This window comes from Meles meles, chromosome 13 (genome assembly GCF_922984935.1).
Source record: "Meles meles chromosome 13, mMelMel3.1 paternal haplotype, whole genome shotgun sequence".
NCBI lineage: Eukaryota > Metazoa > Chordata > Mammalia > Carnivora > Mustelidae > Meles > Meles meles.
The window spans coordinates 79821099-79837590 of NC_060078.1; the positions used below are offsets into that span (position 1 = coordinate 79821099).

Here is a 16492-nt window from a genome sequence, read left to right on the forward strand (position 1 = left end):
ACTCTACAGCCAGGGCCCAATTCAGCCAGATCATCTCCACTTCCTGGGCAGCTCTGTCTGCGGTCTTCCTCCTTGTTCATTTTTGGAGTGATGTGATATATTTAAAAAACCAACAGTAGTCTCTGGACTCCGGGAAACAAACTGAGGGTTTCAGAGGGGAGGGGTGGGGGGGTGAGCCCGGTGATGGGTGTTGAGGAGGGCACGGGTTGCGTGGAGCCCTGGGTGTTCTACGCAGACAATGAATCATAGAACACGGCATCAAAAACGAATGACGTGCTGTGGGGTGACTAACATAACATAATAAAAAAATTTTTTTTTCAAGGGGGGACATTAAAAAATTTAAATTAAATTAAATAAATACAAGTGCAGATAAACAGTAGATAAGGTGTCTGGGTGGCCTCATTGGTTAAGCGTCTGCCTTCAAACTTCCCCTGTGACCCCCTAAGGCAGCGTCCCTAGCTCCACGCAGGTCATGATCTCAGAGTCCTGGGATTGAGTCCCATATCAGCCTCCCTGCTCAGGGGGAAGCCTGTTTCTCCCTCTCGCTCTGCTGTTCCCCCTGCTTATGCTCTCTCACTCTCTCTGTCAAATAAATAAATAAAATATTTTAAAAAATTAAAATAAATAAAGAGTAGAAACGCTTGCTCACATGGAACCCCGTGGAATAGAGCAAGTGTGACCTGACGGCTGGACTGGCCATCGGGCTCTCTGATGGCGGTAACGGACAGATCACTGGTGCTCATGAACTACTCTGTGGCTATAGGAAACGGGTTGCACAGACCACTTCTCTCAGTTGGCATGAGATGTCTGTTCTCAGATGTCCCTGGAGCCAGTGGGGACAGGACCAGGGTGTGGTTAGAAGCTTAGGCAGCAAGCTCCTGATTCCATTCTCAAAGTTGTGTCCCTGATTTCCCAGAGTCTTAGTCTCTTAGCTTCACTGAGCTTGGTCCCTGAAGGAAACAAGTGACTTCTCCCTGTGACCCCCTAAGCTAGTGTCTATAACTCCAGGCAGGGCTGAGGCTTTGGGATGGAAGACCCAGGACTGAAGGCATGGAGGAAAGGAAGGGTCCAGGCCAGTCCAGATAGAAAGGACCAGCTTTGAGAAACCCGGACAAGGGTTCCAGTCCTGTCTCCATTTATCAGCTGAGCAAACCTGAGCTCATAATCTTCACTGTAAAATAGGGCCAGTAAAACCCACGAGGCAGGTCGAACACACCTGAATATCAGTAAATATCAATAAAGACAAGAATGAGAGACACTATTCAGAGAACGTAGACTCTGGCGCTGGCTTACAGCAGGTGATCAGTGAATTTCACGAGTAGTCATATTTACTGGCACTTGGGCATTGTGTTAATTGCTTTATGTGTTTTATGCATTGAACGAATTTCGTGTGTCTGTGTGCTTTTTGCATTTAATTCTCCAAAGAGCCCTTGATGGCATTTTATTATATTACAATGCACATTTCACAGATGATGACCCTGAGGCTTAGCGATGTCACGCATGTGTCCAAGGTCATGACGTGTCCAAGGTCACACACTTATGGCCGGGACTTGACCTCAGGTCTCTCTGGCCCCTCCCTGAGCCCCTGCACTCAAGGCCCTGCCTTTGTTCATTAATAAGAAGTCATCTTCCCCTCTCTCATGCGCAGTGTGCGGGAGCGCTGTCTGGAGGAGCAGAAAAGGAGGCGGCAGCGTGCCACCAAGAAGATCAGCACCTTCATAGGGACCTTCCTCGTATGCTTCGCGCCCTACGTGATCACCAGGTGAGCCTGACGGCGGGACTGGGGCTTTGGGGGACGAAGCAGGACCCATGTGACCCGGAGCAGTCACCGGCCTCTCTCGTGGACACATGTTTCCAGAGGGTGGTGTGTAGGAAGCAACAGTGAGTGCGGCAGGTTTGGTGAGAAGGAGGACACGTGCCTTTTCTTTTCAGCCTTCAGAACCAGAGGGGATGGGAAAGACTCTCCCCTTGATTCCCAGATCACATCATCTCACCCTGTAGCCCCAAGAGCCCCAAAAGGAAAGGAAAGGGGAGAATGGACAGAGGAAAACTTCTTGCCTTGGTTCCTACCTTCCCCTGAGCACAGTGTGGCCCCGCCCCCATCCGCCACCCGGACACCCCTGTCAACAGCAGGCAGCACATGTCATCGGCTCAGGGGGCAGGGAGCACGGTCCCAGCGCAGCTGGTGGGGGGGCTGCTTATCCAGGCGCTCCTCCCACAGTACAGGCTCTGTGAGCTGGTCCCCTTCGCTCCCATCCACCACCTCCCTCCCCAGCCCCGTGCTCCGTGCTCCGAGGCACAGCTTGCTGGCCATGGGGCCCTGCATTCCAAAAGCCAGCCTGCTCTAGGTGCAGGATTTCTCTCTTGTGTTTTAACCAGACAAAAAAGTATCATCCCATTAGTTTTGCACACTGGAGGGGAAGAAAAACCACAACCCTGTTTCCAGAATGGCTTCACTATTTGGGAAGTGGACAATAAAAAGGGACTTTGATGTTTGATTAGGAAAGGGATGTTGAGCCTGGGAAGTAGGATATGTGTAGGGTGTGCAAGTGTGCGATGTGTGTGTGCGTGAGAGAGAGAGGGATTGGACGCGGACAGAGCCCAGCATCCCAGCATCCCGCAGCATCTGCAGCTGGCAGGGGAAAGGGACCCCCTGCCTCCCTGTCCCCTTGGGTCGGCTTGCATGCTCTGGGAGGAGGAGCCCACCGTAGCCAGAACTCCCTGTTCCTCCCATTCATCTTCATCTTGAGCTGACATCTGGTTCCTGTAGTTCCATCCGCTTTCTTTGGCCCAGGAGAACATCTGTCCCCTTCCTCTAGGGCCGTGCTCCCCCATGGCACCCCATGGCTCCTCTTGGAGTGACTTCTACTGTGTCTTCACAGCTGCTTCCTCTGGTGGAAATCTCACTTTGCACGTAGGACCTGGGACAGTCTGCTGGTCTCTGGGTAGGTCTGAGGTGGGCATAACACAGCCATTGGCTCCTCCTTCTCGAACTGTTGACTAGATCTCCCCACGACTGACATTTTGTATGGGATCGCCTTTGTGGTGGGGCAGCCCTGTTTCTTCTACCTATGCCTCACCACTACTTCCCTCCTGCACCCCAGTGTTCACAGCTAGAAATGTCTTCAGACACTGCCCTGGGAATCAGCATCACCCGGGGGAGAACCCTTGGTCCCTTGGTCTAGATGTGCCACATCCAGCCAGGACACCGGAGCTCGCAGAGATCAGGTTTTCCAGGGGACACAAAGCCTAGGCAGAGGCAAGTGGGTTCCTGTTGCTGTCCAAGGGCAGGGCCGCAGGGTAGTGACCAGCATGGGCTCTGGAACGTGCCCACAGTGGGTTCAAACCACAGCAACACTTGTTCCTGCTGTGTGATCCTGGGCCAGTGATACCACCTCTCTGAGCCTCCAGTCTCCCATCAAAGTGAGCAGTGCCTGCCACTTAGGCTTGTTTTGAGGACCAAAAGGCTTTGAGCATGGAGATCATGGGCAGCACAGGCCTGGCGTGGATGACGTCTGTGGTTGGCTCTCCCTTCCTCGTACTTGGACAGGCTGGTGTGTGCAGTGAGGGGAATAAATCTAGCAAGGAAAGAGACAATGGCTGGGGAGGGCAGGCAGATGGCTGTCCTCTTAGATCCCACCAGAAAGGGGACCTGTGGGCTGATGATGGGAACTTGAACCCTCAGAGGAGAATAGGTAATGTGGCTCCAGATTTAAACTATTGGATTTTTCTCTGGCTTAATCTCATTTCCCAACAAAATTTTCCTTTTTTCCTGATTATAGCTTGGTTCCTCTAATGGTGCCCAGAAAATAACGTTTCAGTAAAATTGATGGTAGATTCACAATGCAATATGTTCCCTCAAAATGGATTTGATGCATTTGGGGTTTTTAAAAATACTCACTGAACTGTTCCTCTGTTATGGGGATGAATGGCAACTTACTAGGGAGAAAAAGCTATGCCCAACAAACCTCATACACACAACATACGGCTCTGGTGAAGCCCCACCGCCACTGCTGACCCAGCTCCTGTCTTGACTTTCTTTTTGGGGGGGAGCGGTGGTGGTGGTAAATTTTAATTTTATTTTTTTTAATTAAAGTATAATTAATTACAGTGTGATATTAGTTTCAGGTGTATAATGTAGTGACTGAACAATTCTATGTATTACTCAGGGCTCATGGCGACAAATGTACTCTTGATCCCCTTTATTTCACCCATCCCCCACCCATTGCTCCCGACTCACGACCACCACTTTGTTCTCTGTATTTAAGAGTCTGGTTTTGTTGTTGTTGTGTTTCTTTCTTTGTGTCTTCTTTTGTTTTGTTTCTTCAATTCCAGATACAAGTGAAATCATATGGTATTTGTCTTCCTCTCACTGACTTGTTTCACTTAGCATTACACCCTCTGGCTCCAACCATGTTGTTGCCAATGACGAGATTCCATTCTGCTCAGTAATATTCTGCTGTGTGTGTGTATAGAGAGAGACCACATCTGTATCCATTCATCATCCGTCAGTGGACCCTTGGGCTGCTTCCGTATTTCGCTATTATAAATAATGCTGCTATAAACAGAAGTGTTCATATAGCTTTCCAAATTAGTGTTTTCATTTTCTTTGGGCTATATCCCCAGTAGAGCAATTACTGGATGGTGCGGTAATTCTATTTTTAATTTTTTGAGGAACCTCCACACTGTTTTCCATACCAGCTGTACCAATTTGCATTCCCACTGATGGGGCACGAGGGGTCCCGTTACTCGTCCCATCCTCACCGGCACTCGTTACTTCCTATGGTTTTAATTCTGGTCATTCTGACTGGTGTGAGGTGGTATCTCATTGGGGTTTTGATTTGTATTTCTCTGGTGATGAGTGTTGTCGAGTGTCTTCTGGTGTGTCTGGCCCATCTATCCGTCTTCTTTGGAGAAATGCCTATTCAGGTCCTCTGCCCATCTTTCAATTGGACTATTTGTTCTTTTTGTGTTGAGTTGCATAAGTTCTTTACATATTTTGAAGATGAACCCCTTTTCGGATGTGTCATTTACGAATATCTTCTCCCGTTCCGTAGGTTGCCTTGTCACTTTGTTGATGGTTTCCTTCGCTGTGCAGAAGCTTTTTATTTTGGTGTAGTTCCAATAGTTTAATTTTGCTTTTGTTTCCCTTGCCTGAGGAGACAGATCTAGAAAAGTGTTTTTACGGCTGATGTCAGAGGAATTACTGCCTGTGTTTTCTTTTAGAATGTTCATGGCTTCAGGTCTGACATTTAGGTCTGTAATCCATTTTGAGTTTATTTTTGTGGGTGGTGTAAGAAAGTGGTCCAGTTTCATTCTTTTGCATATGACCATCCAGTTTTCCCAACACCATTTATTGAAGAGATTTTCCTTCTCTGACTGCCATCAGCCATCAGGCTCCTGTCTTGGGTTTCTTGTGTGAACAAAGGAACCATCCTAAGCAAACCTCACAAAATATGCAAACGTACCCTCGTTTCATTTCAGCACACATTTCTCCATTACTGTCTCTGGCAAAGCATGAAAAAGACCCTGCAGAGGAGGCCTGGGTTGGTGAGGTCCTGCAGGAGACCCACTCTGCGGGGACACTGACCTCATAGATATGGCCCTCGCTCCCAGAGAGAACACTGTGTCCTGTCATCCGATAGCGACAGGGTCCAATGGTTCTGAGGCAGGAGCAAGCTCTCCTGCCTGAAGCTTCCTGGATCAGCCTTGTGAAGTGGGTTTGACTATGCCAGAGGGATGATCCAAGCAGAAGGGACAGCATGAGCCAGATTTGGAGCAACCCAGTCACGGGTTCCTTTAGAGCCCTTGAACATGGCCTGTCTGATTTGAGACACACTGTAGGGATAAAATGCACACTGGGTTCTGTGGCTTAGCATGACTATATCTGTGTGTGTGTGTATACACACACACACATACACACACACTTTTTATATTGATTCCATAGGGAATGGTGATATCTTGGATTAAATAAACTATACGATTAAAATTAATTTCACCTGAGTCTTGCTACACTCGTGGCTTCCCTGTTCTTCCTATTGAACAGTGCTGGTCTGTAGTCAGAGAGGTCTGGGGTATGAGGTGTGCTGATGCCCTTCCTGCAAGCACCCTCTTGCCCTTGACCTCTAGCTGCTCATATGGCCTGTCCTTCACTCCCCTGGGACCCCCATTCCTGCTGAGTTGCAAGAGTGATGAGGACTCTTCGCCTCGCTTCCTTCCCTGTCCGGTGTCCTGCTCAACGTCAGAGTTTACGGGGGAGCGCACACGGAGTGGCCAACTCACTATCTCCCTCCCCCACGTCAGGTGCACCAGGCAGGGGCTCTTGGACAGCCTGAATGGGGGGACAGAGGCCCCAACGAGGGTGGCAAGGAGGGAAGTTTGTGGCTGACACCTAGTTAGTGAACGTAGAGTGAAATCAGACTGAAATTAGATCCCTCTTGGAACCACCTGCTCCATCCACACCCTTCCTACAACTGGGGGAGAAGAGATGCTGAGGAGGTGCACCATGCTTATGGTGATGGGTGGCCCCAGGCCCACCCCAGGGAGACGGGAGTTCTGTGGGCTCTGGCCGTGTGCTGGGCATAGCCCGGGTCCCGGAAGAACTGCACTTCTACGGCCGGGGCGTCCACACCGCCAGACAGGGTGGGGTGGGGCAGGATTTGCTCTCACACTCACCCCCAGAGATTCTGCTGCCACCTCTCCTGTCCTGCTTAGATTCCCGGCCCGGTACCTCCCACCGAGTGCGGCAGCCCATCGGGTAAGCCAGGCGCGGCGCTCGGCTCCAGCCGTTGCCACCAACCTGGAAGGCAGGTTGCGTCTGGGGTGACTGATTCTCCTGCTCTTCTCGACTTGGTTTCCATGGGCACTCTCGGGCTCCCACCTCAGAAAAAGCTGAGGACAGACCCCGCTCCGGAAGCATAGCTGAGGATTTGACCTCTTGCGGGAAGTGACTCTTACAGAGACCCCGGAGCCCTGGGATGGAAGCGGAAGGTCCCTTTGTGGGCATCTCATCCAGGGAGCACGAGCTTATTAGGCTTCGTGGCCCAAGCCGAAGCCACAGCCAGGGTCCGGCTGAGCACCTGTTGGAGGCACCAAGCAGCCAGGCCGGGAGCAGGGGTGAAGGGCAGTGGTCTAGGGCTCCCCTGCCTGAGGGGAGGAGGCACAGGCTGTGTGGTTTTCACGTCCTGATCGGCGGCTGTTGGTGGTCGTCTTGGCTTCGGATTAGCTCTGCTTGGAGAGCTCAAATCCCCAAACCATACCCAGACCCCACCAGGGACCAGTTAAATTCGCAGCCCCAGGCGGGACACCTGGCATTGGTGGTTTTAAAATCTCCCAGGGGATTCGAATCCTGAGTGGTCTTGAGAACAGACACACACACACACACACACACACACACACACTTCACTGATGAAGAAAGAAGCCTGGCCATTGAGTTGCCTAGAGTCTCACACTGAGTCCGTGGGAGCTGAGCTTCCAACCTCAGCGGGCTGTCTACCCGCTCTTCAGACTCTCAGAACACTCCAGGGGTCTTTGCAGAGGCCGCCCCTTCCCTGCTTTCTCACTCACGTCTGTGGTTGTGGCATTCAAGCGTCTGGCGTGCAGAGATGGCTCCCTGACTCCCTTCCCCAGGACTCTCTTACCCACGGAGGTAGATCACCTCATCCAATGACCATGTTGCACTGGGATTCTCCATAGAAACAGACAAGCAGGACAGATACACAGGTCAATAGATTGAGAGATAGTAGAGAGAGCATGAGAAGTCCCCCAGTCTGTCCTCTGGAAGCTGGAAACTCTGGAAAGCCGGTGTGGGACTCAGCTTGAATCCAAAGGTCCAGCCACCTGGGAGAGCAGAAGGTGTAAGTCATGGCCCAAGGGCTGGAGAAGCTGAGACGACATGTCCCATCAGGCAGGCAAGAAGGAAAGGGGCGAATCCTCTTTCCTCTAACTCTGGTGGCTATTAGGGGCCTCAGCGGATTGGCTAACGCCCACCCAGCTGGGGAGGGCAGTCTGCTTTGCTGAGTCACTGATTCAAAGGCTGAGCACATTTGGAAACGCCCCCACAGATTCACCCAGAATGTTTAATCTAGGCTCCTGTGGCCAGTGAAGCTGACACGTGACCTTAACCATCACACAGGTACTCCTGGGCTCAGGCCAGCCAGCTGCCTTGTGGAGAGGCCCTCAGCAGCCCTTGTGGAGAGCCGCCCTGCCCTGGGACAAGCAGAAACCCTGGGAAGAGGACAGGGGTAGGCCCTGGAGAGTTCCAGAGCTCACAATGAAGGACGACACCTTCTTGGTCACACAACACATGCTCTCCTGGGGGCAGTAGGCATCTGTGTCTCTCCAGCCTGCTTGGTTGATGATGGTTAAGTGAACTGAGCTCAGTGACTGTCTGGGCCCTAAAGAAGCAACCAGAATATGAGACAGGTGTGGCCTGTGCCAGAGGTGAGGTTCCTGAGGCTTGGAGGGCTCCCGGCTTCACCAGGGTGACCAGCCGTCAGGAGGCAGCGTGTTGGGCAGAGGTTGGCCTGTGGGAGCTAGGAGTTCTGTTCTGGCACCGGGTTGCCGGGACCTGACATGGCTGTGACTTCTGGGCACTTTCGTGTTATCGTCCCGGACCCTGCAGTGCTCCCAGGGGGTGGGCGGGGCAAACCGTGGGCGCTGCACTCTGCAGACCCGGGAACTGAGGCACAGAGAAGGAAGGAACTGCAAAGGTCATTTGGCTCACAAGGCACAGGGAGCAGGGCACCTGAGCCCAACCTCGGACAGCCACGGAGCGGCCCCGGGGACTCTCCGGATGAAGCACCAGCTCCTTGTTCCCGGCCTCGCTCCTGTGCACGGCAATGACGGTCAAGACCACCTCAGCAGCAACGGGCCGAAGCTGCGGAATTCAGAGAGGAAAAGCTAAGAAGCAGCTCCGGCTCCGAAACGAACCTGTTGAGCCCCGCCTCTGTGCCCGGACCATGCCACCCTCCATGCCTACGTGACATCCTCGTTTCAAGATGTGGATACTGAGGCTCAGACAGGCTCTAGCCTTGTCCCATCCAGTCGCTGACCCAGCCGGGGCTCCAGCTCAGGTCTGCCCGGAACCAAAGCCCGTGCACGGGGCCCCCTGCACTGCCCTGCTCTGCTTCTTCCCCGAGAGCACAGGGGTTCCTGCTCTCCTCCTGGAAGGAGGTGGGTGCCGTGACCCACTCAGAACCAGAAAGCTGCTGTTTGGGGTATAACCGGGAACCAGCTGTCCAGGTGTCACTCAAACCCATCACTGAGCTGCCAGCTGGGATGCTAATCTTTGCTCCCACTCTGCAGTGGCTGAGCATCCACGTGGCCTGTTTTGCCACTTGCTCCCTTCCAGCCTTATAAACAGGAACGCGTGCAAGAGGCCGGGTCTGAGTTGGGACTGCCTCGGTGAACGCTGAGAGCTGGCAGAACTGGAACTTTGGAGGAGAACCGGCTTCTGCTGTGACCTCTGCCACATTTTTGAGTTGATTGGGAAGATCTGGTTGGCTGGGAAGGGGGGTCCCTAAATCTTCCTATCTGCCTGATAACTTTCTTAGATTGGGAAAGCATCATTCTTGGGTCAAGAACCATTCAGGTCTTCAGATAGGTCCTCTAGCTCCCCTTCTTAGAGAACATGAAGTCTTGATAACTGCACCTGTCACCTATCACTGGACACCTGTAATGTACCTAGGAGTTACCAGTACACGCCGACTGCCCCCAGTACGGCACACGCCGACTGCCCCCAGTACGGCACACGCCGACTGCCCCCAGTACAGCTCTCCTGCAAGGTAGAGAGCTCTGGTCTCACAGAGCTTCAGAGGGGAGATGAGTTACCTAAGGTCACAGCAGTAACAACTGGCAGAATTAAGGGTTAAGGGTCAGTGTCAAGCCTGTTGGCCATAATTTAACCTTGCAGCCACGCTGTATCTCCAAAGCCTAGGAACCAGGCAACTGGAAACATAGAGATGCCCATCTACAGGGTGGAGGCCCAGCCTAATCCCTATGCCCAAGCATCTCAGTGTGACCCCAACATAGCACCCCGATGCCTATGGATAAAGGCAGGTAGCAGTAGTGGGTTTTTGTGGGGTCATCTCTGACCACTTGGCGGATAGCAGCGTGAGTAGACCTGGAGTAGGGCCCGGAGGCCATCAGCTCTGGCAGCTGGAGCCATCAGTAGAGTTGGTTGGCACAGTGCGGACGGTGCAGCAAATACCTTTCAGAAAGATGGTTCCACTGACTGTCCCAACCAAGGAGCCACTTGCGCTGCCCCTTGGGGCATGTCAGGTGACCCAGGAAAGCATTCGGAGCGCTGCCCCTTGGGGCATGTCAGGTGACCCAGGAAAGCATTCGGAAATCTCTACCTTCACTCTTTTTTTTTTTCAATAACAATAATAACCACTATTTATTGGACACATTCCATGTAGTAGAGATTATGAACCCATTCTGCAGGCAGGATATTGACTGCTTCAAGAATTAAGAAACAGGTTCAAGTTCAAGGGGCAGGTGTTAATCCTGGTCTATCCTGACAACAAAATGCATGGTCTCAGTACTCCACGGCATTGCTACTTCTTTTTTTTTTTTTAATTAATTTATTTATTTTCAGAGTAACAGTATTCATTGTTTTTGCACCACACCCAGTGCTCCATGCAATACATGCCCTCCCTATTACCCACCACCTGGTTCCCCCAACCTCCCACCCCCGCCCCTTCAAAACCCTCAGCCCCTAGTCAGAGTCCATAGTCTCTCATGGTTCATCTCCCCTTCCAGTTTCCCTCAACTCCCTTCTCCTCTCCATCTCCCCATGTCCTCCATGTTCTTTGTTATGCTCCACAAATAAGTGAAACCATATGATACTTGACTCTCTCTGCTTGACTTATTTTGCTCAGCATAATCTCTTCCAGTCCCATCCATGTTGCTACAAAAGTTGGGTATTCATCCTTTCTGATGGAGGCATAATACTCCATTGTGTATATGGACCACATCTTCCTTATCCATTCATCCGTTGAAGGGCATCTTGGTTCTTTCCACAGTTTGGCGACCATAGCCATTGCTGCAATAAACATTGGGGTACAGATGGCCCTTCTTTTCACTACATCTGTATCTTTGGGGTAAATACACAGCAGTGCAATTGCAGGGTCATAGGGAAGCTCTATTCTTAATTTCTTCAGGAATCTCCACACTGTTCTCCAAAGTGGCTGCACCAACTTGCATTCCCACCAACAGTGTAAGAGGGTTCCCCTTTCTCCACAACCTCTCCAACACACGTTGTTTCCTGTCTTGCTAATTTTGGCCATTCTAACTTCTACCTTCCCTCTTACTGGGAGTCGCTACCTTCTATCACATTCACACTGGCTGCCATGTTAAAGCCCTGATGGGTCACATTTGACTTTTTCCGAGTGTTTGAGCAGGGTCTGAAAATCCGCAACAGATTCTCATCCTAAAGCTCTAATTAAATTTTTTCTGAATTAAACTTCACATGTCTAGAAGCATTCGTAAGGCTATTATCTCTGCAGCGACATATGCTCCCGAACAATTACGGTTGTCCCAAATCACCGCAGTGCGGCTTGGAAGCGCTACTGGGTCTGACAGCACCATTGTTGTGGCTTTTCGGAGTCACGGAATTATGTAGATGGCAGAGGGGTTTAATCGGCAGGAGGTTGTCCGGCATTAGTATTCTTTTAATAAAATGCCTTCCATGCTAATGTCTCATGAGAAGGTAAAGTGTCAGCTTGTTACTTACAGGTCTTCAAATAGACACAATTCTCCAGGAGTCTTGGAAAGACATCAGGCTGGCTTCCCAAAGACTTCCCAACTGTGGCCCACGTTGCCTTGGGTATACAGCGTGTGTGTGTGCGTGTGTGTGTGCACGGCAGCGTGGGGAGGAGAGGTGAAGGTCTTTGTACCCTGGACCGGGGCCGAGGAGCTGGGACGGGCATCCTGGTGCCAGGCAGGCTCATGGTCGCCGGTGCCCACAGCCCCCGCTTCCGATCCTGGGTCTTCCAGGCCGTGTGGGCATGGCACGTGACCACGCCATGGTTTCTCCTCTGTACGGGGGCCTCTATCAGGGGCTTGAAACAATATTTGTGAAGCCGCCGTCAAACCCTTGAGCTGCGGGGGACCCGGAAGGGGAACTGGGTGTACAGCCACTGCTCTTACTGGTCCTGTCTTCACCCCCGAATTTCGTTTCCTTCGAGATTCCTGCTGTCGAGCAGAATGGAGACACGGGTCTCTCTGGAGGTTCAGAGAATGTCTTGCAGTTCTGGCAAAGGTACCCCATCCTCCCTCCGGGGGCCAGGACTGCCAGGCTGCGGGGCGAGGGTGAGACCTAGGGGTGAGGGGCGAGGGGGTGGGGGCTTCCCGGCCTCATCAGCCCTCTGCGGTGACAGCCAGCACAGGGACCTGCCAGTGACCCTGATCTGAGGGCTTCCTGCCGAGAGAGAGGAGCGTGGCTCTCCTCGCCCCAACAAATACAGGGCACAGGGGAGGAGAGGTGGGCCAGGCACCTCGGATGGGTGGAGTGAGATGCAGGGAGGGCATCTGCGGGCATCTGCTGTGCGTCATCCTGGGGAACAGGAATCCGGTTCTGGGCTCTGCTCACACACAGGGAGCAGACCCCCCAGCCAGCAGCATTTCACAGCTCCCCCCACGCTGGCAGTGGTCGGACCCAGGCCCCCGCCCCGCCCCCCAGGTACTTGCAGCGCCTGCCTGAAGGACCTGCTGCAGAAGCATCTGGAATGCTGGAAAGCCGGCTCCTGCCCCTTTTCCCCTCTCCCCAGGCTGCCCTGCGGACCGAGAGTGCGGGCTCTCAGTGCAGGGTGTTTGAGCAGGGTGCTGTGTCAGGGCGGTCGGGGGCGGGGGCAGGCCCGTGCAGAAGCATAAATGTTTTCCCCGGAGTAGATCCTGCTGGCAGAGGTTTCCCTGGATCGTATCCCAGGCAGTAAAAATACACGGGGAGTCACTTTGGTGCCTGGTGGAAGGTCAGGGATGGGGGGCAGGGAGCTCTGCTTTTCAGAGGTCGAGGACGACTCGGCACACAGTGCTGCTGCTTCAGACCCTGGGCTCCGGCTCGCTGGGCACAGGGCTGTAGGAACCGGGCGGGGACTTGGTGCCCTGCTGTGTTGTTATGGCCACAGACAACCGGCCCTGCCTAACCAAGCCCTGCCTCCCTAGCGGCTTCCTCACTGGGTGTGTGTTAGTGTCCCAGAGCTGTGGCAGCCAGCTACCACTAACTGAGCGGCTGAAGCCACAGAAGTGTATTGTCTCAGTTCCGGAGGCTGCAAGTCCAAGATCGAGGTGACTGCAAGGTCGGCTCCTTCTGAGGCTGGGGATGAGGGAGATTTTGTTCCAGGTCCCTCCCCTGGCTTCTGGGGTCTGCTGTCAGCCTTCGGCATTCCTTGGCTTATGGCAGCATCCCCCAGTCTCTCTGCCTTCAGCTCCGCGTGGCCTTCTCTCCGCGTGCCTCTGCGGCCAAATTACCCCTTTTACAGGGACACTGGTCGTGTTGGCTTGGCGCCACACAACTCCAGGCTGAGTCCATCCTAACTGATGATGTTTGTAACAACCCTATTTCCAAGTAAGATCACGTTCTGAGGTCCTGGGGGTTAGGACTTCCACATATGAATTTCGGGGAGACTATTCAACCCCCAGCAGGTGACACACCGAAAGGAAACAAAGTACCACCTTCTGAACACCTAAGCCCAAGAATCCCTAAACCTGGGCCACTTGGGTCAGCCTTCCGGGGTAGGAGGGGGGACTTCAATTGTCCACCACGTGCTTTTCTCTTTCAGTAAAGACAGAAGAGGCCCAGTGTGGCAGAAAGCTTTCGGCACGCAGTGACCTTGCCCACACGGAGAATAAGACTGATCAGAACAGAAATGGCCCTTTCCTGGAGGGGAGGGCTCTCGGGGCCTGAGCAGAGCTAGACCTGGTGTAAGAGGGGCTGGAGGTTCCCTCCTTACAGGGTCATCTGGAAGGGGCCATGTGGTATCCCTGCCCAGATCTAGAATGAGAAAGAAGCAGTTGTGGCAATGTGGAAATCCCAGCGCCTTCTCGGTCCCCTTGAACCGGAAGAGCTAGGTAGGCGCAAAGTCAGTTGCAACAGGTGCACAGCGTGGGGCAGGGGTCCACGCGCTCAGGAGGTGCAGGAACTGGGTTTGCCAGTCACGTCTGAGCACAAAAGGGGGCGGCGCCCCAGCAGCCCGGCCCAGCAGCCCCCACAGAGCAGCGTCCAGGCGTGTGCTGACCCAGAGTCTGTCTTTGCCTGAGGCCCTGATGGAGGCCACACACCAGCTTTTCAGAGCAGGAGTCCTCGTGTGTACTGTGGCCGGCGGCGATGCCAAGTCCCAGGCAGCACGGGACCGTGGAGGAGGGCTTCTCAGGCTGGGAGAGATGTAGGACTAATCTCGTCCCTTCTGCGGTGTGGGATCTGAGTCCCGGCACTCGGGCTGCAGTCGGTGGAACCGGGTTTCTGTGGAGGAGCCGCTGGTGTGGACACCGGCTCTCCAGGGTAGTTGTACGTCAAGTAGTTTGCCCAAGGGAGACATGCAACTAACCAGGAATTATTACTGAACCTGGCGGAGAATTGAGACTTTATATTAAATCTCTGAGAAGCAAACAAAATAGATGTTATCTACTAATTATCTAGTGGTAAAATTTTACATTGCCCCGAATCATTGTATTCTGTGAAATCTGAAAATAGTGAACCTGAAAATAGTAATGTTGATCTTGCCGGATGGTTTAATGATATTTGGCTCTCTAATAAGTCCTCTTGGGAAAGCCAAGAATGCTAAGACTGAATTTAGCGACAGAGGAGAGCAGACATTTTGGTAGAGCCATTTGGCATCACATAGCAACCATGCGCTGGCGTTCAGCTATTTCATTGTTATTATTAGGTGTGAATTCTAAATTCAGGGTTTTTGTCCTCTTAAAGTCATCACTTCCCAAAATAGGTTTCTTAAAAGTGCAGCTTTCCCAGATGCTAACAGCTCCATTCCCCCATTCGGCCTAATGAGGACAAGAGCAGAAACGAGGCCACATTTTCCCACGAGGTCAAAGGGCAAGGGTGGCCTATGTTCCTGGAAATAGGAAGCCAAATAGGGGCGTTCATTAAAGGTCTGTTCAAAAAAGGGGCATTGTGGGACCCCTGGGTGGCTCATCTACCTTTAGCTCAGGTCATGATCCTGGGGTCCTGGGATCGAGTCCTGCTTCAGGCTCTGGGCTCAGCGGGGAGTCTCCTTCTCCCTCTGTCTGCTGCTCCCCCTGTTTGTGCATGCACTCTCTCTCTCTTTCTCTCTGTGGCAAACAAATAAAATCTTTTAAAAAGGGGGGGAGTTATGATAATGGAGGCTTGAACTCTACCACTTTTCCCCTCCTTCCCTTCATGAGCTTGTCCTCACCACCTCGGCCCAAAGAAAGCCAGGGAAAGCACTCAAGGTGGCCACATAGAGTGATGGCCCAAGCTCAGTCTCTTTTGGGGCCTCCCCCGGGCAGCCCCCCACCCTGAGAACCACGGCTGCCTGCCGTTGCGTACACACCTCTGCTCCGGGGGGAGGACAGGAGCCAGATCCAGGTGATCACATAGGCATCGGACCTTCCTTTCTCACTCCCTGCTGTGTGACCCTGGGCAACCCCTTTTCTTCTCTGGGCCTCAGTTTCCTCATTTCGCAGTGGGTCGGGAGAGGGTAACTTAGGATCTCCAAGCCATGGCCTTTTCTACCTTATATCCATGCTGGCTAAGGTCCAAATAGGGCCACTGGTGCTGGGGACACTTGAGAGTAAGTGGCTTGATCGGGGATTGGGGGGGATTTCACTTACACAGAGGAAGGCTTTCACCTCCTCACAACCTGGCACTAGGACCTCAGAGTGGAGTTGTTTGGTGGGCACCAGAGAACTTCCAGAAAAAGGCCCCTTTGAGTCATGGGCTGTATCTCCCCTGTATCATGAGGTCACTTGAGGGTACCCTGACTATGACCATGGCCCAGGGCCACCGGAATCACCACCCTGGGAAGCGGCCTTTGTCACCTGTGGATTCTTCCCGATGTGGGACGTACGTTGAGCTTTGCAGAACGGTTCGGCTGCAAAGGTATTCTCAGCCCCATCCCAGACAATCCTCTTAGGAGGGCAGAGCTGGATTTGAAGCAAAGCATCAGTGTCTTCCAGTTGGAGAGGTGACCTTATTCAGCTGCCTCCTTTTCCATAGCAAACCAACAGCCCCAAGGAGGGGAAATGACTTGCCCTAGCAGGACAGCAGTGAAGTTGGAGCCGGGGCCAGGTCACTATTAGCCACTAGTCTATTTCTTAGGTGTGCCTGGGTTCCAGAGTCAGACAGACCGGGGTTCAAATCCTGCCTTTACAGTTTACAGGCCGCGTGACCTTAGGCAAATTCCTTAACCTCCTTGGACATCTGTTGCCTTACTTGGAGCTAGTCACATCTTCCCGGGTCCCACGGGGTCACACGTACAGTGTGTCGTTACTCTGGCTGGAATGAACTCAGGAC

The 16492-nt window shown here is 52.8% G+C and overlaps 1 protein-coding gene across 2 annotated transcripts in view; it reads left to right on the top strand.

The window, feature by feature from the left end:
- The window catches only part of GPR26 (G protein-coupled receptor 26), a 38606-nt gene that overhangs the window by 7975 nt on the left and 14139 nt on the right, over window positions 1-16492 (top strand). For both annotated transcript variants that reach the window (XM_046028065.1, XM_046028064.1), the window contains exon 2: window positions 1649-1762. In XM_046028065.1, the coding sequence (XP_045884021.1) occupies window positions 1649-1762 (114 nt within the window). The remainder of the gene's footprint in view (window positions 1-1648; window positions 1763-16492) is intronic.